The sequence below is a fragment of the Notolepis coatsorum genome (genome assembly GCF_963971535.1).
Source record: "Notolepis coatsorum genome assembly, chromosome: 1".
Taxonomy (NCBI): Eukaryota; Metazoa; Chordata; class Actinopteri; order Aulopiformes; family Paralepididae; genus Notolepis; species Notolepis coatsorum.
In genome coordinates, this window is record NC_140165.1 from 297643524 (window position 1) to 297670049 (window position 26526).

Consider the following 26526-nt stretch of genomic DNA (forward strand, 5'->3'; position numbering starts at 1 on the left):
ACACCATAGTAACAACATCACACCAGAGTAACATCACCCCATAGTAACATCATCACCCCAGAGTAACAACATAACACCATAGTAACATCACCCCATAGTAACATCATCACCCCATAGTAACATCATCACCCCATAGTAACATCATCACCCCATAGTAACAACATAACACCATAGTAACATCACCCCATAGTAACATCACCCCATAGTAACATCATCACACCAGAGTAACATCACCCCATAGTAACATCATCACCCCATAGTAACATCACCCCATAGTAACATCAACCCATAGTAACATCATCACCCCATAGTAACATCATCACCCCATAGTAACAACATCACACCAGAGTAACATCACCCCATAGTAACAACACCCCATAGTAACATCACCCCATAGTAACAACATAACACCATAGTAACATCACCCCATAGTAACATCATCACCCCATAGTAACATCATCACCCCATAGTAACATCACACCAGAGTAACATCACCCCATAGTAACAACATCACACCAGAGTAACATCACCCCATAGTAACAACCCCCCATAGTAACAACATCACACCAGAGTAACATCACCCCATAGTAACAACACCCCATAGTAACATCACACCAGAGTAGCAACATAACACCATAGTAACAACATCACCCCATAGTAACATCATCACCCCATAGTAACAACATCACACCATAGTAACAACATCACACCATAGTAACAACATCACACCAGAGTAGCAACATCACACCATAGTAACATCATCACCCCATAGTAACATCATCACCCCATAGTAACATCGTCACCCCAGAGTAACATCATCACACCAGAGTAACAACATCACCCCATAGTAACAACATCACACCAGAGTAACATCACCCCATAGTAACATCATCACCCCATAGTAACATCATCACCCGATAGTAACATCATCACCCCAGAGTAACATCATCACCCCATAGTAACATCATCACACCAGAGTAACAACATCACCCCATAGTAACATCATCACACCAGAGTAACAACATCACCCCATAGTAACAACATCACACCAGAGTAGCAACATCACAGCAGAGTGATGAGGAGTTTGTAATGTCTGACATAAAAACAATGGCTTGACCAGAGCAAAAAATCCAAAGGACAGAAAAGCAACTCATGCATGATAGATCCAGACACAGGATAAACATCTGACCTGCTTTTGATCAAATAAAAAAATAAAACAGTAAAAAACTAAACAGTGTAAAATAATTGTCCAGTGATGCAGAGATAGCCACATTTCTCATGACCTAGTAAGTTACTTACGGCATTAATACTTGCTGTTTAATAAATATAGCTTTTACAACCTCAAACATTTTGTAAAAGCTATTATTCAATTGTATTGATTGTCCTTAATTCAAAGGGTCAGACAAGAAATGTCAGACTGAAACAAACAAAACAATCTTCAGTCCAACAAAAGTGATGTAGACCTGGCAATGGGGTCATGTTATACTCACAGTCCAGGCTGCTTCATTCCTCACAGACCCATCCCTTTCCGTGGCTCCTTCTCCCTCATCTGGAACACACAGGCACACATCACTGAGAAAGGCATGTATGAGGGATTTCATTCCAAAATGTGATTGGTTTTATTGATTATTTAGAATGATATTTATTGATCAATATTCAAAAATACAGATGTTTGCACTCTGAAAAGTGTCATTATTACGAGAGAAGGTCTTGAGGTAGCTACTACAATATTTTACCACAAGTAAAGTATAAATAAAAGAGATGAGCTTGCCGGACAATCTAGAGACACAGCCTTATTTTAGATAAGGTACACTATGTGCACTCTATAGTTACCTCATCCAGTTCCTTCTGCGTCTCCTCCTCCATTTGTCGTATATCGTCCATCGACAGATCCACCCATCTGTCCATCCAACAGAACAGCTGTCTGTGGAAGCTTATAAACAAGCGCTGCTCTTGCTGCAGAAGGATGGGTGAGAAAAGGAAGAAGAGAGATTAGATGAGTAACCACACAAGAACGACAAGGGTGATCTAAACTGAGGAAGGGAATACTTTAAAACAACATGCATCTACATTTAGAAGAGTCTTCGGTGAACAGTGTCAGTGGTTTGCATACTGGAAATAGCAACGATGTGCGGATATTTGTATTATCAGATCCCATTATGCTTCATTATGGTTGTTTCATTATGTTGACACCTGGTCTGTTAGACAGTAAGACCGGTCTCTGGACTGTGTGGAGTGCTTAGTGTACTGTAGTGCAAGGCATTCTGGAAAACTGCATCTAAAAATCAGAACTATCCCTATTGTGTTTCATACAATACTTATGTGTGGCAATTTACATTTTGGCCGCTAGAGGGCAATAAACGGTAAACATTTTCTCAAATATCTTTCACAGTACCTTTAGAATGAGGCTCTCAACCTTGCCTTGAACAAGTCCAAACCATTTAAAGTAGACTGTGACGAGCTTGTAGGCACACATGTGAGGACCGCTGGAGGGGCTCTGGAGTTCTTCCTACAAGCGCGCGCGCACACGCACACACACACACACACACACACACACACACAAAACAGCTATATGATTACACTTGAACCGCACAACAATGCCCCAGCTTTGACGCTGTAATCTGTCATCCTCAAATTTACTTTACACCCCAGCAGTTTAAACCACAAAATTATCATAATAAAAACTGTTACCCAAGCTTCAGGTGCTTAATGTTTCTTTGTCGACTATAAAATAAAACATTGCCTCCATGTTGCAGGAAATATCAGAGTAATTGTGGGTAGTCTCCCTCCCCCATGTGAACTATGAGTGTTTTGGTATGTTAGATTAGGGCCCTAAAGCAGAGGGAAGTTTTTTTAAGATTAGAAATTTGCATGTAATAGTCACCTCAATATCATCCTAAACAATAAAAAAAAAAATTGTGTAAAATGTTTTATACAGTTAAAAACAGCCTGGGGTCAAGTTGACCCCAAGGAAGACCAATGTGTGGGTACAGGACATTGAAAACACATCATCATGTTCGTTTTATGTTTACCCATTTGTCCTTATTCAATTCGGGACCCAAGGATAACAGGAGGGTTAACCAAAAAAAATGCAATCAAAAGTACAAAACCATACTGCTCCTCACTCAGAGATGGAACTGTCACAGAAGTAGAATAATATCTAAGTTTATTACATGGCATTTTAACATTCGCCGAAATGCTTGATTGTGATTGGTCAATAGCGCTCGGCAGAGGTCCGTTATTACTCGATAACGGACCTCTTCCGAGCAATAATGACCGCTGTTCGCAGCTGCAGCAATCAAGCCCACTGACACACACTGCATCAGTGCAATCAGACACACCTGCCGGCTGCCGGCGATAATAATCAGAGACTCGGTATTGGCCCATATGTTGGCCGATAGGCACCAATATGAAATTACTCTTTTTACAGTTCATAATGCAGACAGTGTGAGCTTTTCCTTTTGCAACAAAAAATAGATGTGTGTGAACCGAACATTTCTTTAGGAATACATGCGAGTAAAGATTATATCCTATCTTTTCAATGACCCCCCCCCAGATAGAATTCAGAATTCCAATGATGCGCAAATTGCCATTTCATAATGCACACAGACCAACGCAGACCTTCAATTTGAGAAGCTACTATGATATATAATAGGGCGGCTGGGTGGCGTAGCGGAGATTGCGCTCGTCACCAATGCAAGAGACTCCGGTCTCGACTCCCCGAGTCAGCATTGCCTGCGGCTTGGGCCAGTTGTCATACTATCTCAATTGGCAGAGGTAGCGGGTGGAAAGTCGATGGGTGGGGACTGGATGTTGTGGACAACGACTCCTACAGGTTGGTTGGGTGACGCATGTACAGCAGAGACAGGAAGTATCGGGGGCAGCGTGAGCCTCCCACGCGTTACTCCTCGTGTCTGCGCTGTCTGGTGAAAAGATGCGACAGGCTGCCTCGTGTACCGGAGGGGACACGTGATGCAAGGCTTCTATCCTCACTACAGCCGACCAGTGGGAGGCATAGTCTAGCAACGTTCAAGACAGGGGAGGGGAGAATTGAAGGGGAGAATTGGCAATACGAAATTGGGATGGGAGAAAAGTGGATACAAAAAAAAGAAGCTACTATGATATCTAGCTATTCAGCACTGTGCCAACTCCTCTCTGCTGTTTGTGTGTGAGCCAGTGCACTCCACCAACAGCAGTTGCACAGATTGCGGGTGATGAAATACCTGCCACTTGGGTCCCAGGGGTCCTCTGCCTGTCTTCTCCGACTTGAAGGTGGTGGGATCCGCATTTTCATTTAAGTCCTATGAAAAGAAAGATGTCCATGAACTTAAAACAGTGACCGACTGCAATCACAAACGATATGTAGCAGTAGCAGTCTGACTAATGCATCTCACTTTTCTTTTCTCTCATCCATGGACAGCTTTCCATCAAATCTTTATTCAAAAACTCAAAGACCACTGAGGTTGCACTCATTTTCTAATTATGTTGAGTTCAAAAGTAGTAACACAACAAGATAAAAAAAAAACTAAGCTAAAAACAGGGGAAATCTGAGTAGAGTGATAGACCAAGTCAAGTGGTTTAAGAGTGGAAGCAGCAGCATGTTTATAAAATTACATCACCATAGTCCAAAACTGCTTCAACCATCCTCTTCCTACTAATCACAGAAAAGCTGGTTCTGTTTCTGTACAAGAAGCCAATTTTATGTTGCAGCTTGCTGGCTATATGGTATTTAAATGTATATTTCTCATCAAGCCAGATGCCAAGATAGTTATGCTCAGTGTCTCTCTCAATGCTAGAGCCACTCACATTGGATATATGCAAACCATTATTCAATATTTCTGGCTCTAGTAAACAGCATGCATTTTGTTTTACTTGCATTAAGTACCAATTTAAGATTAATAAGTGCTTCTTAACACTTTGAATGCCGACGATTGTATTGTTGTTTGATTTTTTTATTAGCGATCTGAATTCATATTTCATCAACCGAGTCTCCCGTTGGTACAGCAGACCCTCTAGGAGCTCAGATGGGAAAATACCGCCCCCTATCGTCTATCCCTGTGTAACTGCAGGTCATTCGATTATACTGCTGGATCTGTGGAGGTGGACTGGCTCCACTGTGCTGGCAAGCCGTCTGATGAACATGGAAGTGATCGCGAGTTGGAATGCAGCGTGGAATATATATTTACAGCAGCCAATAATCAATCAATAAACGCGATCGATATTTGGAATGGCGATCAGGAATTGGAATAATCTTTTTGGAGAACATCTGATCTAAGGTAAGGAGTCTATGTTACCAGTCTTGGGGTAATCAGAGCTGTATTCACTGAGATATCAGCATGTGCTGTGTGTGTGTATGTGTATGTGTGTGTGTGTGTCAAGTCAAGTCAAGTAATTTATTTATATAGCACGTTTAAAAGCACAAGAGCCAACCAAAGTGCTGTACAATCAAAGCTTAAAATCAATGTCCTAATATAAAATACACAAATACAAAAATACAAAAAGGCACAGCAGGACAAGACAGTACATTCAGAGAATAGGACAGTAGGACAACACACGGATAGGGGAACACAAAGTACAGTAGCACACAGGGGACAGAGGAGCATAAGAAGAGATACAAGAGGGAGGGGGCAGGATAAAATTACATGGGAGTGTGTGAGTTAGGGTGTGGGAGAATCAGGGTTTATTGAAGGCCAGGGAATAGAAGTGGGTTTTTAGACAGGCCTTAAATGTCTCCAGCGAGGGGGCAGATCGGATCTCCAAGGGAAGCTGGTTCCATAGCTTGGGGGCCACGGCCTTGAAGGAGCAATCGCCTCTCTTTTTGAGTCTGGTGCGGGGGGGGACCAGCCGAGCCTGGTTGGAGGATCTTAGTGACCTGGGTGCTGCGTAGGGGGTGATGAGCTCGGTGATGTATAGGGGTGCTGCACCCGATAGTGCCTTAAAGGTGAGGAGGAGGATTTTGAAGTCTATTCTAAGTGGGACTGGGAACCAGTGTAGGGAGGCTAGGACTGGTGTGATGTGCTCTCTCTTTCTGGTGCCGGTAAGGAACCTAGCTGCAGAGTGCTGGACCATTTTGAGGCGGGACATGGCTGCCTGACTGATGCCGGTGTAGAGGGCATTGCAGTAGTCAAGGCTTGAAGTGATTAATGCATTGACTACCGTTTCCAGGTCGACGGGTGAAAGGATTGGTGTGTGTGTGTGTGTGTGTGTGTGTGTGATCTTGAGGAAATGAGGTAATCGATTTTTCAGCCCGTCTCTATAGCGTGCATAAGTACACATATACTATCGATAATCTAGCGTTTATTTGAAAACGATTCATAAATAGGCCGACAAATGACGTGTCTAGTGTATTTGAGAATATTCCAATAAATGCCGTTTATGGGGGAATCTTTCTATTTTTCCGGAAATTTTAGAGAGAACGATAGCTTTTTGAAATGCTATAAAAAGGATATGAACCGATTAAAAAACAATCCGTTTCGACAATGTTGACTGCAAACAAGTCATTGATAAGTGACGGGCAGATTAGACACATAGCCATAATTTAAAACATAGATTATGCGTTTTTAGCGCTAACATTGAAGTGGATGATGGCATTCAAGGGGGTAAAAAGGTAAACAAGGCCGGCACTGATAGTGTTAAAGAGCATTAAAGGAAAGTTGCAAGTTCTCAATGGACAGTTGTACAGAGTCAGCAATAGTGTCATCAGCATAAAGATGGCCTTGACAACCATTCAGGGAAGGGAAAATATCATTGATATAAATGGTGAAGAGGACTGGACCCAAAACTGAACCTTGCGGCACACCTTTTGTTATTGACAAGAATTCAGACTGGGCATTTCCCGACACCACACACACTCTCAAACAAATAATTCTGAAACCAATCACAAGCCTTTCTATCCAAACCAATATTAGATCATCTTTGTAAGAGCATGGGATGATCAATGTATCAAATGCTTTAGATAGATGTACAAAATGAGCAGCACAGTGTTTCTATATGTAATACAGATATTATATCATTTAATTTGTAACCAATATAATAGTTGAAATGGTGATGTGATTAGCTCTAAATCCGGATTGGTGCCGACTAAGTACTGAGTGACTTTAAAAAAAGACTTGAGTTAATTGTTGTTTACAAAAGATTCCAGGACCTTTGCTAAGCAGGGTAGTTTGAAGACTGGATGGTAATTATTTATATAAACTCTATCGCCTCCTTTATGTAAAGGAATCACATGGGCCAATTTCCAAACATTAGGAAATCTGCCCATTGAGATGGAAAGATTAAATATGTGTTAATTGCTCTGTCATAATTGGAGAGGAGTTTATATAAAAAAAAAAAAAGGTATTACAAAAAAAAATATATATATATACAATTTATCCTCTCCAGTTGAACTGGTTTATGGCACACACACAATTATCATCAATAAGAAGGGGCCCTGAGTATTCCTTTTCAAATAAATGTCCAGCATCTGCAAAATGTTTATTATAGGCTAGGCAAATTCAGAAATCAACTAATTCATATGTGTGGGTAGAGTTGTTGTTGTTTGAGTTGACCACTTTACAGGTTTGAGTAGGAGCTAGTAATTAGGTCTAAATAATCATTTGATTTGGCTTCTCTCACAGATATATTTCTCAGTACATTAGTGTGTCTGCCACAAGACCAGGTACCATTCCTTACTTGCTCTCACCATTGGGTCTACTTGACCGTTGTCTCCAATGTCAATGAAAACTACCTCAGTCTGGCTCCATGTGTCGGGGTCTACTCCATGAACCTGCGGAGAGGGACACCTGTTAACCCTTTCACTACCACACTACCAAATGGTTAACCCTTGCACTGCGACAATACAGAAGGTTAACCCTTTCACTGCCACGCGACAAAGGGTTAATACACCATCATGTCACTTGTAAGAGTCGGAAGCGGCGAGGATGAAGGACAGGCTAAAGCTGTGGACTGGAAAGAGCCTCAGGAGTAGATTTCCACTATCCTCTGTTTTGAGCCCAAGGACAAAACTACATGATGTCAGCTAAACTCACTGTGGTCTGGCAAGGAAGTGACAAGAGAATGACTGGCATTGCAGTTTTCCTTGACTATTACAACTCCTAGTGTATTCCCCCAATGCATTTTATAACCACATAAAAGACATAAAAAAAAATTAAAAAAAAAGATTGCAACCACATGATGCCATGTAAAATATGTTGCATTTTTCCATGAACCAAAGTAAAAAATTGTACAGGTTTAAATTTCAGGCTTCATACAATTCTTTCAGATTTTGTAAGAATTTTGCTTTGGAAACGGAAACTTCAAAATGTAATGCACAATTGGCCTATCTCAAACCCGCCCAGTTTTCTTCACTTGAGATAGGCCAATTGATTGCTCAAGCAGTCAGTTCCACAAGCAGCTCAGATCACTTACATTGTCCTGTTCCCCCATGTCAGGCTTGTGCCATGTCTCAATCTTAATCATCATGTTGTTCTTCATGTACTCATTCTGTAAGGAGGAGGGAGACACATTAAAGGATCAATGCACGCCTGCACACTAACATTCACATAAACGTGCAAGAACATTTGTGCGTGTGCAGACTGACTGCAGACTAGCTGTAGCCATGCAGCCACGCACAGAACCTGATATACACTACACACACACACAGACCCACACACACACAACAATGTGAGGTGAAGCTCATCATCGGCGTGTCTGCTTTCGTGGTTACAGTCTCATCTTTCCCGTGTTAAAAAAGCCAAACAATCTTAATTGGGAACAGTACTGGGATTGTTTCAGAGCAACTCTGATTATCACCATAGCAACTGGAGTGCAGACCGATTATGAATATAAAATCAATTAAAAAGTGACCCCAAAGGAGTAGTGTTAAAATATACAAGACCATGAAAGGCATAGGAAGCTGTACTTACTGTGAGAACTGTAGCAGGAGATGATATGACATGGGAAGGGGAAGGGGAAAGGAGACAAGGTTATTATGAAAACCATCTTCCGATGTCAAGCTTTTAATTTACAGTCAGGTCCATAAATATTTGAACATCAACACGATCTTCATAATTTTGGCTCTGTACACCACCACAATGGATTTGAAATGAAACAATCAAGATGTGCAAACTTGCAGCTTTAATTTGAGGGTATTTACATCCAAATCACGTGAACAGTGTAGGAAGTACAACAATTTCTATATGTGGTTCCCCCTTTTTAAGGGACCAAAAGGAATTGGACAATTGGCTGCTCAGCTGTTCCATGCCCATGTGTGTATTATTTAATTTACATGGAGCAGATAAAAGGTCTACAGTTAATTTCAAGTGTGGTATTTGCATTAGAAATCTGTTGCTGTCAACTCTCAATATGAGGTCCAAAGAGCTGTCACTATCAGTGAAGCAAGTCATCATTAGGCTGGAAAATCTAAACAAATCCATCAGAGAGATAGCAAAAACATTAGGTTTGGTACATTCTTAAATAAAGAACGCACTGGTGAGCTCAGCAACACCAAAAGAGCGGAAGACAATGGAAAACAACTGTAGGATGACAGAATTCTTTCCCCGGTGGTCAGATCAAGAACACTCTCCAGGAGGTAGACGTATCTGTGTCAAAATTAACAATCAAGAGAGGACTTCCCCAGAGTGAATATAGAGGGTTGACCACAAGATGTAAACCATTGGTGAGCCTCAATAATAGGAAGACCAGATTAAAGTTAGCCAAAAAACATCAAAAAGGCCTGTACTGTTCTGGAACAACATCCCATGGACCGATGAGACAAAGATCAACTTGTACCAGAATGATGTGAAGAGAAGAGTATGGAGAAGGAAATTAACTGCTCATGATCCACCATGCTTCATCAGTGAAGCATGGTGGTGGTAGTGTTATGGCGTGGCATGTTTGGCTGTCAATGGAACTGGTTCCCTTGTATTTATTGATGATTGACTGCTGACAAAAGCAGCAGTATGAATTCCGAAGTGTTTCAGGCAATATCTGCTCCTATTCAGCCAAATGCTTCAGAACTCATTGGACAGCGCTTCACAGTGCAGATGGACAATGACCCGAAGCATAGTGCAAAAGCAACCAATGAGTTTTTTTAAGGCAAATAAGTGGAATGTTATGCAATGGCCAAGTCAATCACCTGACCTGAATCAAATTGAGCATGCATTTCACTTGCTGAAGATAAAACTGAAGGGAAGATGCCTCAAAAACAAGGACTGAAGACAGTTGCAGTAGAGGCCTGGCAGAGCATCAACAGAGATGAATTAAGCATTACATCACGAGACAGAGTGGGTTATAGAAATTAGATCACGCCTATGGGTGGTTGTTAGGCCCGAGGCACAGCCGAGGGTCGTTAGACCCCCATAGGCGTGATGTAATTTCTATAACACACTCTGTCGTGTGATGTAATGCTTTTATACAATGGCCGATGTCATCCAACCTTATTGCTATACAATAAACACACATTAATTGAAGATTTGACAAAACCATCTGCAGAAAAAGTTGTTCAAAAAAGAAGAAGTTGCCTCCGTGTGGAAGCAGCTCAGAAGTCCAACTGTTCTCAGTAACACATCCAACTGTCGCTCACTAACACATCCAACTGTTCTCACTAACACATCCAACTGTTCTCAGTAACACATCCAACTGTCTCTCACTAACACATCCAACTGTTCTCACTAACACATCCAACTGTTCTCAGTAACACATCCAACTGTTCTCAGTAACACATCCAACTGTTATCAGTAACACATCCAACTGTCTCTCACTAAAACATCCAACTGTTGTCACTAACACATCCAACTGTTCTCACTAACACATCCAACTTCTCTTTTTTTTTTACCTACTTTCTATAGAACTTCATTCTTAGATGCTTCTATAGAAAGTAGGTTAAAAAAAAAGTTTCCTTTGCCCTATAGGAGGTAAAAAAAATTAACCTACTTTCTATAGAAGCAGCTGGGAGGTGCGCTGTTTTAAGTGAGCGTGGATTATTGAATTGATTGATTGATTGCAAATTGTATTAATGTCCGCCTTGTTTCAAACTGGTTAAGCTTAGGCCCTCTTTCGAAGTCGCCCTCTTTCGAAGTTGGTTATGCTTAGAGTTTGGAATCAGGGCTGGTGGTCTATCGCCCTGCTCTAAAGATAAACTCTAAGCATAACCGACTTTGAAAGAGGGCGACTTCGAAAGAGGGGTTAAGCTTAACCAGTTTGAAACAAGGCAGACATTAATAAAATTTGCAATCAATCAATCAATCAATTTGCGCGATATTTATTTTGTTCCACAATGACTCATGACCCACCAATTACATAATCCAACATTGTGTAAGAAACTAACACATTCGCCGTGACAGAATCGTTTTTGATTTAGTCGTTATGACCCTATCAACATATCCATTCGTAACGATTATTGTCCACCATCTTGCTTGCATTTCTAAATCGACTAACGGCGGAGTGATTGTAATTCGGTTGTGGACGGGTTCTGGGACCAGGAGCGGGGGTTATGACAAATAACCATGTGTAACTTGACTGTTTCAGCCAATCAGAATCGAGAAATGTGGTGATGTCTACGGATTCCAGACTGGTTTCAGACTGTCTATGGGTTCCAGCCTGCAAAGAATTTGCAACCAAGTATTAAAAGTGACAATTTGATTTATGATTGTTAGTTTGTCCAATTACTTTTGGTCCCTTAAAAAAGGGGGGAGGGGGGGCACATGTAGAAACGGTTGTAATTCATACACTGTTCACCTGATTTAGATGTAAATACCCTCAATTAAAAGCTGAAAGTCTGCACTTAAATCACATATTGATTGTTTAATTTCAAGTTCATTGTGTTGCTGTAAAGAGCCAAGATTGTGAAAATGTTGTCAATGTCCAAATATTTATGGACCTCACCTGTATCTGACACTGATGAAGCTGCGGTCTGGGGCAGATGCTGAAGTCCCTAGCAACAAACTGTTGGCATCTTTGGAGTTCCACAACACCACAAAAAGGCATCCCCAGACCCAATGCCAATGTCACCTAGAATTGTGTGAGTGTGTGTGTGCGTGTGCGTGCGTGTGTGTGTGTGCGTGCGTGCGTGTACAAGGAGGACTCACTAGTTCGACAGTAGGGGTATGCATTCCAGGCCTTCTCGTGGATGATGAGAGCAGATTTTGGTGACAGCACAGTGAGCCAACGGACATAGTCTGGCACTTTACTGCAGAGTGAAAGACAGGCATTGAGGATGTGTAGGATACTGTAGGTTGACTACTAATTAGCTAACTACTATTGACATAGTTATTATATCCCTGAAGCCACAGCATCAGGGATATTATGGATTCACTGCAACCGCCATCGCCACGTCAGATCCTTGACGTTAGCGTTATTTGCATGTCTTCAAATTTACTCTGAACATTCATGGCCCCTAGAGGAAGAAGCCTATTAATGTTGGTGACCCCACAACCTTTCCTCTAGCACCGTCAGGCAAATGATGAGTTTTTCAGATGAGTATATCTCCTGACCCGTTTGTCATACAGTCAACGGTCAAAAATGATATCCCTAGATGCGGCTCCTTGTGTTCAACACATTTGCCAAAATGACCTACACCATGGCCACCATAAATTTCCCTTACTTTCCCATGGCTGTTCAAAAACCTTGCTGTGTAGCATCTAGCAAACTTGAGGGGTGAGGTTAAAGATGGCCAATCCTTGAGGATTCGGGGTGTTTCAGGGATATACCCTTGAAGCATAAATCTAGTTATAAACATGTCAATAATACAGTTGTTTTGTTATTTTGCACTTAGAGTTGTGTACAACAATGGCTTCTACTAGGAATAGGCGTGTCACAGACCTGTGTACATTATTCATTATTTTGAATTCCTTTGTTGACCTGTCTCAGTGTTAATCGGAGGGGGGGGGGACTATTTGATTAGCTCTCTTGTACCGAGGTCAAATCAACCAATTCCAGAAAGATGTATTGAATTCATTTTAGTTGGGGCCACACTGGAGTCCCGCCCGTGCTTCTGGCTATTACAACGAGGCGTGGTGGTGGCAGCGAGGAGTACAAAAGGAAGGTGCGGTCAATGTAGCATCATAATAAAGGAAGCTTTCTAATGTAAACACATTCATGGCAGCAGCAGAATCACCTGCCGGGGGAGATTAACATTGGTAACGTGTACTAGCAGCAGGTTATATACGTCAAGGTGTCACGGTTGCAGTTCATGTTTCGTTGTTTACAGTGTTGATCCTGAAGGTCTCTTTGGTAGATTTGACACCTGTGGTGACTTGTAGTAACATGGGTTACTATGGGAGCCACAGGAGGTAGAGTGGTTGTCTGGAAATCTGAAGGTTCCCAGTTCGATTCTGGCTCCTCCCCGGCAGCGTGTCGAGGCTGCGGTTACACTAGGGCCATTTTCGTTTTCAGTTTTCAGTTGCCATGGTTAGACTAGGTGTTTTTGTTTTCGTTTTGTTGCTGAATGAATACGTTTGCTGTCCCAGTTAAATAGAAATGCCGTTTTGGCAGGAAAACAGTGTTTTCGTTTTGGATACTCGCCAAAACTCGCCGACAACGTGTCATGTAATCTGCACGGAGCCGTTGTTGCTCAACGCCCATGCACAGTAGATACCGACATCTGCGTGCCCTGACCAACGTCCGGTGACGACAGAGCTGTCCCAAATAGCTGCAGCTACCATGTGTTGTCAAGTTATTGTTATAAGGACCCCAGTCCAAGCTACAACAGTCTGCATTCCCTTAACAATTGTTTGTATTGAGCCGTATTGTATTGTACCCATTCTGCAATATATTAAATAAAGTTTACATCCATTCATTCTGCTAGCATTAACGATTGCATGAGCAGCTGGCTAACGTGAGCTAATGTTAGCTATCAGACCCTGTTAGCTCAGAGCTCCTCTTTCAATCTTAACAAGCATTAAACAAAATGGCCCAGTCATCTATTCACCTTTGTTTAATACATGAGGCGTTGTCTAATGTTATCTAGCTACTGATAGCTCCTGATATCATCAGTTTGGTGCTGGCTGGCTAACTAACGTGAGCTAACGTTAGCTGCTAGCCACAATGCTATACTGTTATACTGGCATATTCCATTCACGTTAGCATGTAGCTAACAACATCGGAGATCTTTTTGTGAGACTAAATTATCCGATCTTGGTGGTCAATTGTGTTGATGTTAGTTTTGTTTCATCAACAAATGAGAGGCAGAACACACAGTGAATGTATCCGTTTTGTTTATTGCACTTTTATTGCACTTTCTTTGCTGAAAAATAAGTGCTACATTGGCTAAATAGCTCATGGAGGCATTTAAAGATGGCGGCTTGTTGATATTTTTTTGCAGGAAGTGTATTGGCACATTCAAGTTCTGATTGGTTGAAAATTGCCTTCATGTTCGCCACCTACTGCCACCTACTGCTTTGGCATTGTACTACATCACTGTGCTCAGGAGGCAAAACGAAAGTGCTCAGGTTGCAAAACAAATGTTGCACGCCCAGGGCACACAGCACGCGAATGAACACGGACGGACCGACGGGTGGCTGCCGCTTCACTTCCGCTCCCATGTTAACGGATGCTACTGTGCACACTGGCCGCAAGCGGGAGCACGCCTCGCGGGCGGCAAGCTATCTTTTCCGCTTTGGTTGGATTCGAGGCGGCGCGGGGAGCAGCCGCACCGCCTCGTCTATGCTCTTCAAGTGTTGAATGTGCATTCCTCCGGTGTGTCTGGCCAGGCGCGCGATCCCGCTAGGAACCCGCGCGTGAAATTCGTGCGCGTTGTATGTGCCCGGGCCGTAACTCGGCTGCCACTACGTTGCGACCTGGAAAGCGAAACTCATCTTGAAAACGAAACGAAAACACCCTGTGTTTTGTTTTTCAGAACGCTACGTAATGGCAGGCAAGTTAGACATTGTTTTGTCTCCTGACCACCGAGTGATGTATATACATGTAGTACAATGTCAAAGCAGTAGGTGGCGATGTAGTTCAAACATGAAGGCCATTTTCAACCTATCAGAAAGGTTGAACGAGTCACTCCACATCCTGCTCAAAATCTCAGAAAAGCCACCATCTTTATACCTCGCATGAGCCATTTAGCTACATAGCATTTATTTTTCAGCAAGAAATAAAGTGCAATAAACAAAAACGGATACATTCACTGTGTGTTCTGCCTCATTTGTTGATGATTTGTTGATGAAACAAAACTAACATCAACATAATTGACCACCAAGAGCGGAGTTTGAATTGAAAATGGGGGACCCTGATGGAAACAAGAGGAAAGTCTTTCTCAGGTCTGCATCCTCTTAACAATTGTATGTATTGAGCTGTACTGTACTGTACCCATTCTGCAATCTGTTAATAAACTTTTCAATCAATCAATCAATCAATAGTCTCACAAAAATATCGCAGATTGTTAGCTTACGTGCTAACGTGATTGGGATATGTCATTATAACAGTATAGCATTGTGGCTAGCAGGGTAGTAACGTTAATGCTAGCAGAATGAATGGATGTAAACTTTATTTAACAGATTGCAGAATGGGTACAATACAATACGGCTCAATACAAACAATTGTTAAGGGAATGCAGACTGTTGTAGCTTGGACTGGGCTCCTTATAACAATAACTTGACAACACGTTGGTAGCCGCAGCTACTTGGGACAGCTCTGCTGTAAACACTGGAAATAACTAATGGACGGAGTCAAGGTCCAGCCAGGGGAGAATTTGGCGTAGGTCTCTACTGCGTATGGGCATTGGGCAAAACGGCTCCGTATCCGTTAGAAAATAAATAGCTTAAAACATGTGAAAAGTCTGTAAACTATGTACTGAATTGTGGGGCCCCTTAAACGTTTGTGTGTTTTTTGGGCGGGCCTGAAATCATGGCTCGATGACGCACTGGAACCATACTTAGCGTTGTTTTTCACTGAGGTAAATTGCTTATGTAAATTGAGACAGAGAGAGAGAAAGACAAGAAGAGAGAAGAGGTTAGGAGAGAGAGAGGGTGGAGGGGGAGAGAGAGAAGAGCGTGAGCGAGAGAGAAAGGTGTGGTTTCAGTGCTTTCAGCAGACATGCCCCCAGTGATTCATAGCAGAGAATAATGCTTATTCTTTCTTATTTAAAATCATTCAAATTTGGCTGGTTGGTTAATAACACATTTTTCTGTGGAGTAACAAACACATTTATTATTAAAGATGAACAATCTAAGGAAGTGTGGAGAGCCTACTATCCTTACTCTCTAGGCTGAACCCTAAAAGCAGGTTTAGTGACGCCATAATAACAACAGTCCTGTCCCCATCTTGCTGTAAGTAACCCACCTCTGTCCCCATCTTGCTGTAAGTAACCCACCTCTGACCCCATAATAATAACAACAGTCCTGTCCCCATCTTGCTGTAAGTAACCCACCTCTGTCCCCATCTTGCTGTAAGTAACCCACCTCTGACCCCATCTTGCTGTAAGTAACCCACCTCTGTCCCCATCTTGCTGTAAGTAACCCACCTCTGACCCCATAATAATAACAACAGTCCTGTCCCCCATCTTGCTGTAAGTAACCCACCTCTGTCCCCATCTTGCTGTAAGTAACCCACCTCTGACCCCATAATAATAACAACAGTCCTGTCCCCATCTTGCTGTAAGTAACCCACCTCTGTCCCCATCTTGCTGTAAGTAACCCACCTCTGACCCCATAATAATAACAACAGTCCTGTCCCCATCTTGCTGTAAGTAACCCACCTCTGTCTCCATCTTGCTGTAAGTAACCCACCTCTGACCCCATAATAACAACAGTCCTGTCCCCATCTTGCTGTAAGTAACCCACCTCTGCAGGTGGTAGCGCTTGTGCGTGTACTGTCCCTTCTCCCCGTTCTCTTCGTAGGGCTCGTTGACCAGCACCTCCACCCCGTCTCCGCCTCCCGTCTCGTTCTTACTGGCCTCAGCTACGGCGAACAGCTGACCCACCTGGTACTGCAGAGGACAGGGAGGAGGAGGAAGAGGGGATCAGAGAGGCGGTGGACACGGACAGAAGGATGGGAGGGAGAGACAGAAAGACAGATGGATTGTCTTTTGACATGTGCACACACACACACACACACACACACACACACACACACACACACACACACACACACACACACACACACACACACACACACACACACACACACACACACACACACACACACACACACACACACACACACACACACACACACACACACACACACACACACACACACACACACACACACACACACACACACACACACACACACAGGTCAAAGTCTCCTGTGGAAGTGCCACTCATGACCTCAGTTAACTGCCCCCAGTCAGACACTGAATTTGTCCCCTTGTACCTCTTCCTATTATTTTCTACCCCCGCCCCCTCTCCTCCTCCTCTGCCCTGGCTCTTACTCTCACACTTTCTGCCCTCCAGTCAGCCAGTGGGTCGGTGGCAGTGTGTGACGAGGGGAGAGTGACTCACACACTGCCGCTACTGTCAGTCCGCCCTGCCCACGCGCTCACCCACCCGCCTTTTTTAATTTTTAATTTATTTATAGAACACAGTGCAGTCCTGTAAGTACAGTAAGTTATATTAGCACATTTTGATTTTATTTTATTTTATTAGGGATCCCCATCCCCATTAGCTGGTGCGATAGCAACCAGCTAGTCTTCCTGGGGTCCACACACAAAAAAAACATACAAAAACAATCACTATTGCAAAAACAAAATTATTAAAAGTCAGTACACACAATGCATAATGAAACTACTGTAACAATTAAGATAGCTAAAATTACATTAGTGTAAAACAAAAACAAAAAATTACTTTACAGTGTTAAAAACAATTTAAAAACTATTTAAGATTATTTTTAAAAGTGAATCTACTGTAAATGCAGCAGAGGTTCCGAGGCAGGCCATTCCAAAGAGTTAATGCTCTAAAAATAAAAAAGCACATGGAGCTATTAATGGGTTTGACTCAATGTAGAACTAAAAGCAAAACTGTGTACAAACTGAGGGGGTGTGTCTCTCGCAGTGAGGGCTGGGGAAGTGACATAACATTTGAGATTGACAAAAGAGCCAGACAGTCCAGCCACACGCTGATTGTAAGCATGGATGACAGAAGAAAACAGGAGATACGGATGAATAAGGTGACAATGCAGTAGATTTACCTCATCCACCGAAATGGGCAGGATGACTCGGCTAGAAGAGAAAGAGAAAAGAGAGAGAAATAATTATAACACAGCAATCAACAAGACATTACTGCATTTAAAGTCCTTTGTCTGATAGACCACCGCAGCACTTCCGGTATTCTGAAATCATGGGAGAGAGTGGGGGGAGAAAATGAATGAATGTGGATGAGAGCCATGAGAGACCAGTCCCAAGTCGATCATCAATTTCTCGGCCAAGCTATAGTCACTTTTCCGCACCTACTACCGCACCTACTACCTAAAACTCTTGCCCACGGAGTCTCTCTGGATTGTCCAGAGATCTAGGTTTATCAATCTACGCATGCAGAGTTCGGGAGTAGGTGCGGAAAAGTGACTATAGCTCGGCCGAGAAAGTGCAGATCGACTTGGGACTGGTCTCTCGGTGTTCAGGAGACTCAGGCATATAAAAGTATATTGGTCTCCAGCACCCCCACAGCCATAGCAACAACCACTTAATGCCAAGGCTCTCATCCACATTAATTAATTTTCTCCCCCCGCTCTCTCCCATGAGCTCAATGTAACGCGGAAGTGCAGTAGTCTATACCCATGTATTCTCCTGGACAATGTTGCACTTGCGTTCCTGTCCAACATCTCTGCCCAAAGGGGAAGTAAACTAACCGGTGCTGCTTATACTCAAATAATTTTCCCTTAACATATTGAATAAATAATAGTATACCCCATATTTTTTATTATAAATAATAACCGAAGATTTGTTGAAAGAAGTTAAATAATTAGATTTCACAGTGTCTGTGCAGCCTCGTTTATTCACTGTGTCCATGGAAACTATGATGAACGCAGCCATAAAGGTATGGTTTCCTTATGCGGAAAATAGTCTGTTTACTTTTCTGATAACTACATCACTGCATAACTCGCGTGCGTGCGTGTGTGTGTGTGCCCACGACTGTTTGTGTGTGTAGGTAGGCTACCCTTTATGTGTCTCCCTTCGGTGGTCCATGGTACAATAGCCAATTAATGGCCACCTGTTGCCAGTCTAGCATGGCCTGAATATTTCATTAGAGGAGATCAGAGTGGAAGGGGAGCCATCAGGCCTGGAAAATATAGTTGTTATAAAAACTCTAGTCAGGAGCAACAGTACTACAATAGTGGCAGAGTCTAATGAAAATAATTATGACCATAGGTCTTGCATCAAAAGGGTACACTGCCTTTATTAAGAACTAGCCCAGTGTTTCCCCTACCATTGCCTTGGTGGGATCCCCCGCCCCTCCTGAAAAAACTATAATAATAATAAAAAAATTATATAAAAAAGAAAATGTAAATTATTATTATTATATATTTTTTTGTTTGCTTTAATCACAGTAACGTTGGCGAGCTAGCTAAATTATACATAAATCGGTTTTCATATAAATTAATCTTCACTAAGACTTTAAAATGGTGGCGCGGCATGGTCTACGGAGACGCAGAAAAAAGCTACCAAATCCATTCCGAGACAACTCCGAGACAAATCCGAGACTGACTAGCGTCACGCGTAACAAGTCTCAGTCTCTCTCTCTCTCTCTCTCTCCTTCAAGTAACCAAACGTTACACTATAAAAACAAACTGGATAGTTGATATAAGTTGATATATGAACTGGATAGTTCATATAAGCCATTCTCCCTTTCTGTGTGTGTGTGTGTGTGCGACTGCGCACAACTTAAACATTTTGAGAGAAGCTTCAGCAAGTACAAAACGCTGCTGACCGACAAAAGAGAATCCCTCACTGAGGAAAACACAAAGGCCTAACCATCATGTATCACAATGGTGATGTGAGCCAGAGATGGGGAGAAGCATGAACCTTTAAAGGACATCTCTTTGAAATAAATTACGTTTTAGTTTTTTCTGATTTCTTTTAAACAAATTATTATTTTGTATTATTTAACTATTTCATTATTATTTAGTTATTGCACTGCACTGGCAGTTGAGCTGCATTGAACTGAACTAAATTGAAAAAAAGAAACCTCATAACTGAACTGGCACTGTTTGCAGATGTACTGTTATTAAAGTTAGTTAAAAACATAATTTTGTATTGTTTTATTTTGTTAAATCCAAAGGAAAAAATATAAAACCAGAGAAATCTGAAAACAGGAAAATTTAAAACCGAGAAATCTGAAAACAGGAAAATTCATATCCGAAAACAGGAAAAGATTAAATGGATTTCATAGGGCCCTAGTTAAGGTGAGTTAATAAATTGTCTATAACGACACTGTTGACACCATGTATCCGTGACACGCGCGCCCCACGACAACACTAGTAGTTTTGGGGGGCCTACCACCCCCCCTGAAAAAAATCCTAGGGGAAACACTGAGCCTTATTTATGTTGGTGATTAAAAAAAGGATGTGCGTCATTCCTACTGCTGCGTTTGTTGTTAAGTCATTCTGGATAAGAGCATTTAAGTGCTTTAAATGTAATATAGCTTGAATGTATTCAAAAAACAACAGCGGATTCTATTTGGAAACGTTTGACAGGAGGGCGGCTAGGTGGTGCAGTGGGCAAGGCACTCACCACCAATGCTGGAGACGCTGGGTTCGAGCCCAGCTCTCCACATTGTTTTCAGTTTGGCTGGTCGTCCGTACTAATACAATTGGCAGTATTAGGGGGAGGGAAAACTGAGGGGTGGGGATCGGACGTTGTGGACAGCGACTCCTACAGGTCGGTTGGTGCGCCTGCGCAGTAGAATCAAGAAGCGATGGGGGCGGCGTCCCTCCAAAGCACAGACCCCTGACGCTGAAAGATCGCGCTGCGCAGGTGAAAAGATTCGACGGCTGCTACCTCGAGTATAGGAGGGGACTCGTGCTATGTATGGCTTCGTCCACATTGCAGCCGGCTTGTGGGAGGCAAGAAACAGCATTCGAGACAGGGGAGGGTTGAATTGGACGATACGAAATTGGGATGGGAGAAAAATAGAAAATGGGAGAAAAAGTGGATAAAAAAAAAATAAACGTTTGACAGGAGAGTGACTGCTTGGATATTGCTCAACACAAAGTGTCTCTTGCTGGTGAGCCAAAAGTCATTGGTCATCAGAAAGGGTGTAGCCTTGTCAATGCCATAGTGTTACGAAACGGTCCCATGGTAGACCCACCGTGGATGCCTACTTTTGGAGTAAACACAAACATCATTCCTCCTATAGATGGATATTGTATTTGGCCGGCAGGACACATACATTGTTTGAAATGTTAGTTTTGTTAGTGTATCATTATGTCAAGCAATTACTATCCAACACTGGTGGCCACCATTGATTGTCCATGCTATTTTAAAAAAGGTACATTTGATCCATCTTGAGCCGTCGCCCTTCAGTCTCTCCCCATGTGGAATTTCCCCATTCAGCAACAGGAGATTTCCCCATTCCCCACCTGGACATTCAATATTATGTTATTATATATTATTATTAATATTCAAACTTAATCTGCGGGTGACCTAACAATTGTACATTGTGAATAAATCTGTTTACTCCTACAAAATTAGACGTGGTGATCACAGCACAGTGCAGTTCTGATGCCACGATGCCAGTCTGATGTATATCAAAAGTTCTCAGTGATGAAATTATATATATATATATTATATATAAAAAGAAAACACTACAGCCATGTTGCTTATTAGACAATATCAGACAAGACAGAAGCAGAAGCTGTATTTGTACTTTTATGTGGGTTATCCAACTGTATTAATATCTGCTGCCACTAGTAAAACATTTTGTGTACTTTGCACCATGGTCAGATGACACCAGACTTGATGCTGGCTCAGAGATGATGTGCACATGACATGGTACTAATAAATCTGTCCAGTATTCAAGGACTCCAGAACCTGGTGAATCCAACCATTCTTTAAATCAACCATAGGGTTGGTAAATTTAGGGAATATTCAAAAGGTGGAAACCTTCCATGGGAATTAACAGGCATACACGGGAAATAACAGGAATACCGGAATATAGGGGTTATTTGCACAGGCTGTATTTGCCATGGCATATGCATATAAAAACATAAACCGTTCACAAAGCAGACATAACCCTCATATACATAAATACATAATAATAATAAATGTAGTTATGCAAGTTGAACTTTAATTTTAACTTTGGAGCTATATTTAGCCTCTTTATATCCCATTCAATCTAGTTTGCTGCAGCTCAAATGTATCCCCTTGCCCCATTTTGCCTTTTATGTCTCTGTCTGTGTATTTTGTATGTTTGTTTTTGTTTTGCTGCCATTTTGGCCAGGGCCCTATTCCCCGTACTAGTTCAATTTGATAGCGGTTTCAAAATACTCACAATTCTTTAATGAGCATCTTGGCGGTGTCTTCTGTGCAAAAATCGCATAGGTGTATGCAAAACCAAAGATGTTTCAAGTTGACTGCTGCTTCTTCCAGTGGCGTCGCATGGGTAAAATAACAGAGGATGGCAATTAAAAAAATATATATATATATTTTATTTTATTTATATATTTAAATCAACTTTCCAGCCCCTGTCAAATGATGTCAACTGTCAACCTGAAATTTAACATTCAGTATTCAATATGGTCTGATTCAATATTAACATTCAGTATTCAATATTGTCTGATTCAATATTAACATTCAGTATTCAAGTAGAACAGCTAGCTAGCCATTGTGGACACTCACCTTTCCACAGCTAAACCAAGGCACATTGTTTGAGAAATGCAGGCTACAGTCTATGTGTTCTTTAGTCTATTAGTCAGGACTGTCCTTCAGTCCTGTTTCAAAATGCACAATGAGATCTTCTGAGAGAATTGTTGAATAGATACAAATGTTCTAGAATGTTCTATTATGACATCATACTGTGACATCACAAATGTTCTAGAATGTGCTATTATGACATCATACTGTGACATCAAAACGGAACATGTTTGAGTACCATTTGAATAATATAAATAATATGTATGGTAAGGCTGTCCCCGAAGCCTGTTTTTGGGATTCAAACTTCGTCAGGGTTTTCGAACGGACGTTCGAACCTTCGTTTTTAATTTAAACAAATAAAATTTAAAAAAATAAAAATAAAAAATTATATATATATATATTTTTTTATATCCTCAAACTAAATCCTCAATTTGAATAAAGTGATAAATCTGATTAAACAGACTTTCGAACCTTCGTTTTTAATAAAAAGAAATATTTATATTTTTTATATATCCTCAAATAAAGTGATTCATCTGATTAAATGATGGATTCAGAATACAGTGTCCAGGTCTGGGTGGTCAAAGGTGGATTCATGCACAGTGTCCAGGTGGAAAACATATTTCTCAAAGCTCTTCACCAGGCTGGAAAGATAGAATCACAAAACAAACAAAAAAAACAGTATCTTGCAGAAAAATCATGTCCTTATACAACCTTATTAAAAAACAAACACATTTTGACAAAATTCTTTCAGTAGAGCGAGCATAAACAGATAACATGTGGCCTACATATGACAAAACAAAACAAACGTGAAGCTTGGTACATGTGACAAAACAAAACAAAACATGACGCTTGGCTGCTATAGGCCTCCCCGACACCACATTCCAATCCATCATAGTGATCAACACAAAACAAAAACATCCCAATACCCTCAATACTCAATTTGCTAAACACATCTTCATTCTGACAGTAATAGACTCCAAAGTTCAAAGTTCAGTATATATATTACCCAATATATATATATATATATATATATATATATATATATATATATATATATATATTTTTTTTTTTTGATGATACTGTAATGTCTGTAGTGTGTGTTTCAACTTGCCTTATCATTTGTAGAATCTCAGGTGGCAGGTCCCCCTCCCCTCCGCCATCCAATACCCCCGGGCCGGTCCAGTCCGATGGTTCTCTCGGTCGTCCCAGTTGGTCTTCTTCTTTCGCATTGTCCTTGGTTCGTTTCACAACTGAAACAGGCTAACTGTCTTTTCCTCTGATGAAGGAGGTTCGGTTAAAAGCTTGCTGGTGAATGGCAGCTTTGATTGCTAGAACTGTCTCTTAGATCTTTATCTTCTTTGGCTAGTGATAAGGTTGCTGTCCCAAAGCTGGGTGGTGGTCAGTAGCTGCAGAGTGAAGCAGGCTCGTATGGTCTTTGCCTCCCAGTTCTGGAGCAGTACGGTCAGCTGGGGTCAGCTGCATCTGCTTGCCTCTGGAGCAGTGAGTCAGCTGGGCTCAGCTTCCTCTCTCTGGAGCAGTAGGGCCGGCGGGCATTGGTTTGGCACAGAGACGGAGGACCCCCCCCCCCCTGAGAAACCACAAAGGGGTACAGGTGTAGAGAGAGAGGGAGATGTTGTAGTGAGTGCCAGCTGGAAGACAGAAATCACAAAGCTCTGTATATGGCAGTTTTTAAATAAGTAGTATTTTCAAACTCTGCATATGTACCCATATCTAAATCAGAAATTTTATTATTATTATTATTATTATTTTCTTTTTTAATATATTTTTTTAGCATGCGTGTGTGTTGTTTAACTTCCCTTGTTGTCGAATAGAGTAGCAGTCGTCTTCTTGTAGTTGAATAGAGTAGCAGTCATCTTCTTGTAGTTGAATAGCCTTCTTGTTGTCGAATAGAGTAGCAGTCCTCTTCTTGTAGTTGAATAGAGTAGCAGTCGTCTTCTTGTAGTTGAATAGAGTAGAACTAGAGTAGCAGTCATCTTCTTGTAGTTGAATAGAGTAGCAGTCGTCTTCTTGTAGTTGAATAGAGTAGCAGTCGTCTTTTTGTAGTTGAATAGAGAAGTAGCAGTCGTCTTCTTGTAGTTGAATAGAGTAGCAGTAATCTTCTTGTAGTTGAATAGTCTTCTTGTTGTCGAATAGAGTAGCAGTGGTCTTCTTGTAGTTGAATAGAGTAGCAGTCGTCTTCTTGTAGTTGAATAGAGTAGCAGTCGTCTTCTTGCTATTGAATAGTCTTCTTGTTGTCGAATAGAGTAGCAGTCGTCTTCTTGTTGTTGAATAGAGTAGCAGTCGTCTTCTTGTAGTTGAATAGTCTTCTTCTTGTCGAATAGAGTAGCAGTCGTCTTCTTGTAGTTGAATACAGTAGCAGTCATCTTCTTGTAGTTGAATAGAGTAGCAGTTGTCTTCTTGTAGTTGAATAGAATAGCAGTCGTCTTCTTGTAGTTGAATAGAGTAGCAGTCGTCTTCTTGTTGTTGAATAGAGTAGCAGTCGTCTTCTTGTTGTTGAATACAGTAGCAGTCGTCTTCTTGTAGTTGAATACAATAGCAGTCGTCTTCTTGTAGTTGAATAGAGTAGCAGTCGTCTTCTTGTTGTTGAATACAGTAGCAGTTGTCTTCTTGTTGTTGAATAGAGTAGCAGTCATCTTCTTGTTGTCGAATAGAGTAGCAGTCATCTTCTTGTAGTTGAATAGAGTAGCAGTCGTCTTCTTGTTGTCGAATAGAGTAGCAGTCATCTTCTTGTTGTCGAATAGAGTAGCAGTCGTCTTCTTGTAGTTGAATAGAGTAGCAGTCATCTTCTTGTAGTTGAATAGAGTAGCAGTCATCTTCTTGTAGTTGAATAGAGTAGCAGTCGTCTTCTTGTAGTTGAATAGTCTTCTTGTAGTTGAATAGAGTAGCAGTCGTCTTCTTGTAGTTGAATAGAGTAGCAGTTGTCTTCTTGTAGTTGAATAGAGTAGCAGTTGTCTTCTTGTAGTTGAATAGTCTTCTTGTAGTTGAATAGAATAGCAGTCGTCTTCTTGTTGTTGAATAGAGTAGCAGTCGTCTTCTTGTTGTTGAATAGAGTAGCAGTCATCTTCTTGTAGTTGAATACAGTAGCAGTCGTCTTCTTGTAGTTGAATAGAATAGCAGTCGTCTTCTTGTAGTTGAAGAGTAGCAGTCATCTTCTTGTAGTTGAATAGAGTAGCAGTCGTCTTCTTGTTGTCGAATAGAGTAGCAGTCATCTTCTTGTAGTTGAATACAGTAGCAGTCGTCTTCTTGTAGTTGAATACAGTAGCAGTCGTCTTCTTGTAGTTGAATAGAATAGCAGTCATCTTCTTGTTGTTGAATAGAATAGCAGTCGTCTTCTTGTTGTTGAATAGAGTAGCAGTCGTCTTCTTGTTGTTGAATAGAGTAGCAGTCATCTTCTTGTAGTTGAATACAGTAGCAGTCGTCTTCTTGTAGTTGAATAGAATAGCAGTCGTCTTCTTGTAGTTGAATAGAGTAGCAGTCATCTTCTTGTAGTTGAATAGAGTAGCAGTCGTCTTCTTGTTGTCGAATAGAGTAGCAGTCATCTTCTTGTAGTTGAATACAGTAGCAGTCGTCTTCTTGTAGTTGAATACAGTAGCAGTCGTCTTCTTGTAGTTGAATAGAATAGCAGTCATCTTCTTGTTGTTGAATAGAGTAGCAGTTGTCTTCTTGTAGATGAATAGAATAGCAGTCATCTTCTTGTTGTTGAATAGAGTGGCAGTCATCTTCTTGTTGTTGAA

The 26526-nt window shown here is 41.4% G+C and overlaps 1 protein-coding gene across 1 annotated transcript; it reads right to left on the reverse strand.

Moving 5' to 3' along the window:
- Positions 1–1490: 1490 nt before the first annotated feature.
- LOC311225294 (phosphatidylinositol transfer protein alpha isoform-like) lies at positions 1491–24000 on the reverse strand (the record flags this gene model as incomplete). The annotated part of the gene is made up of 11 exons (XM_084310514.1): positions 1491–1549; positions 1834–1956; positions 2396–2509; positions 4224–4301; positions 7682–7765; positions 8407–8481; positions 8904–8911; positions 12066–12166; positions 16764–16909; positions 18112–18142; positions 23939–24000. 11 exons carry the CDS (start codon positions 23998–24000, stop codon positions 1511–1513), a joined length of 861 nt encoding a protein of 286 aa, XP_084166640.1. The 3' UTR covers positions 1491–1510.
- Between the last annotated feature and the right edge of the window lie 2526 nt (positions 24001–26526).